The sequence below is a fragment of the Lagopus leucura genome, unplaced genomic scaffold (genome assembly GCF_019238085.1).
Source record: "Lagopus leucura isolate 7727_CA_CO unplaced genomic scaffold, USGS_WTPT01 35443-0_obj-0_obj, whole genome shotgun sequence".
NCBI lineage: Eukaryota > Metazoa > Chordata > Aves > Galliformes > Phasianidae > Lagopus > Lagopus leucura.
Window position 1 is genome coordinate 1 of NW_024967310.1, and position 1,944 is coordinate 1,944.

Consider the following 1,944-nt stretch of genomic DNA (forward strand, 5'->3'; position numbering starts at 1 on the left):
CAGCACGGCGCCCTGTGCTCCAGGATCTCCCTTGGGCCTTTGGAGCAGCCGGCCCGGCTCTGTGCCCTGCAGCTCCTGGTGCAGCCCAGACTCCCCGCAGGCACAGCAGCCCTTACGTTGTGGGAAGCCCCGCTCGCCCCAAACACAACACGCGGCACCCGACCGGCTCCTAGCAAGTCCATCAGCTCCATCCCACCCAGCCCAGCTCAGCGGGTCCAGCGCCAGCTGCTGGGAGCCCCTCTGCACCGAGGGCTGCGGAGCCAGAGCCGCTCATCTCAGCGCCCGTGGGACCGCGAAGCACACGTGCACCAAGGCCAGGGGGATGGCTCAACATGGACATTTCCTGGGGGAAGCCGTTGAACCACTTGGCCACAACCGGGCAGTTTGGGGTGCTTGCGGGTGAGTTACGCAGGGCACGCGGGCTGGGGCTGCTCTACAAAGTCGGAGCCCAGCTCCGGGTGTCCTGCAGCTGCATCACGCCGTGGGTCCTGCCTGAAGCAGAGCAAAGGTAACAGCGTGCTGCAGCTCCAGGGCTGCTCCCGGTTGTTGGGGCTGCGCTGGGGAACCTTCTTGTCTGTAGCAGGGAATGGTAGCCGTGGGCCGGAGGCCGGGGGCAGCGGGTGGGGGCAGAGCCCGGGGGCCCTGGATGGGACGCAGGCTGGGGTGCTTCTCTGTGCTGTCAGGAGGGGTCCGTTGGGTCCTGAGGTCACCGTGATGCATCTGCTCCGCTTCTCCCTGCAGCCCCCGCCGCCGCTCCCCGCAGCAGCTCCCACTCATGGAGCTCCTCACCCTGTGCTGGGTGCTGCTGGCCGGCACCTTGCTCAGCACATCGGCCGCCAGCAGCGCCCTGCACGACGGAGACCTCGGCCCCACCACGGTGCCGATGGACATGGCCCCCAACTCCTTTGATGACCAATACAAAGACTGCGAGAATCAGATGAAGACTAAGATACAGAAGGTGAACCGTACGGAGATCAAAAACAACAAGGACTATGCAAACACCTGGAAGAAGGCAGCTGCAGAATGGCAGAAGATCTGCAAACATCCTAATGACTGCCCAAAGCTGAAAATGGATCAGGCCATCGCCGTGGTGGCGTACAGTGCTGCAGATGGGATGTGCGAGAAGTTCAACGCAGACACACGTCAGGGCGGACTCTCCCACCAGCACTACATGCAGTCGTATCACTTCAAGACGCTGCACTTCCTCCTGACCCAGGCGCTGCAGGCTCTGCGAAAATCCAATCCCGACAAATGTTACAATGTCTACCGCGGTGTGCGGGGCATCCGCTTCACAGCCAAAAAAGGCAAAGCTGTGCGCTTCGGCCAGTTCACCTCCGCCTCCCTAGACAAGGAGGTTGCGAACATGTTTGGCAAGGACACTTTCTTTGAGATCAAGACCTGCCATGGTGTCTCCATCAATCCGTTGTCCTTCTTCCCCTCTGAGGATGAAGTCCTCATCCCACCCTTTGAAGTCTTTGAGGTCACCGACTTCTCCATCGTCAAAGGCAGAAACCAAATCAAACTCCTCTCTAAAGAGCCAAAGAGCAACCACAACTGTGAGCTTCTAAAGCCTCAGAGTGGGCAGTGGGGTCGGGGCCACCAGGAGGTGGGGCTGGGGCTCAGCCGTGGGCCACCTCTGCCCCCCCTGCCCTGCCCCAAACGTGCCAGAGGGGGATGGGGGCACAGAGGGTGACCCCATGCCAGCAGCTCTGGAAGGAAGGGGACGGGGAGCGTGGAGGCAAAGGGAACATCTCTGTTTGTGGGGAGTGGGGACCTGGGGAGGTGGGGAGGTGGGGAGGTGGGGAGATGGGAAGCTGGAGCAGCTTAGAGCTCTGCGAAGCTGCAGGGCTGTGCAGGGACAGGGCAGCAGCAGAACCCAAGGGTGGGGATGGGTAGAGACGTGCGCCCAAGGGCCGGCGGCGTGCAGAACTGTGCTGCTCCGTG

General features: G+C 62.2%; 1 protein-coding gene across 1 annotated transcript; it reads left to right on the forward strand.

Annotated features, from left to right (window-relative positions):
• Positions 1-769: 769 nt before the first annotated feature.
• LOC122193047 (NAD(P)(+)--arginine ADP-ribosyltransferase 1-like) lies at positions 770-1,693 on the forward strand. Its single transcript, XM_042893747.1, has one exon. It carries the CDS (start codon positions 776-778, stop codon positions 1,691-1,693), a length of 918 nt encoding a protein of 305 aa, XP_042749681.1. The 5' UTR covers positions 770-775.
• Positions 1,694-1,944: the final 251 nt, after the last annotated feature.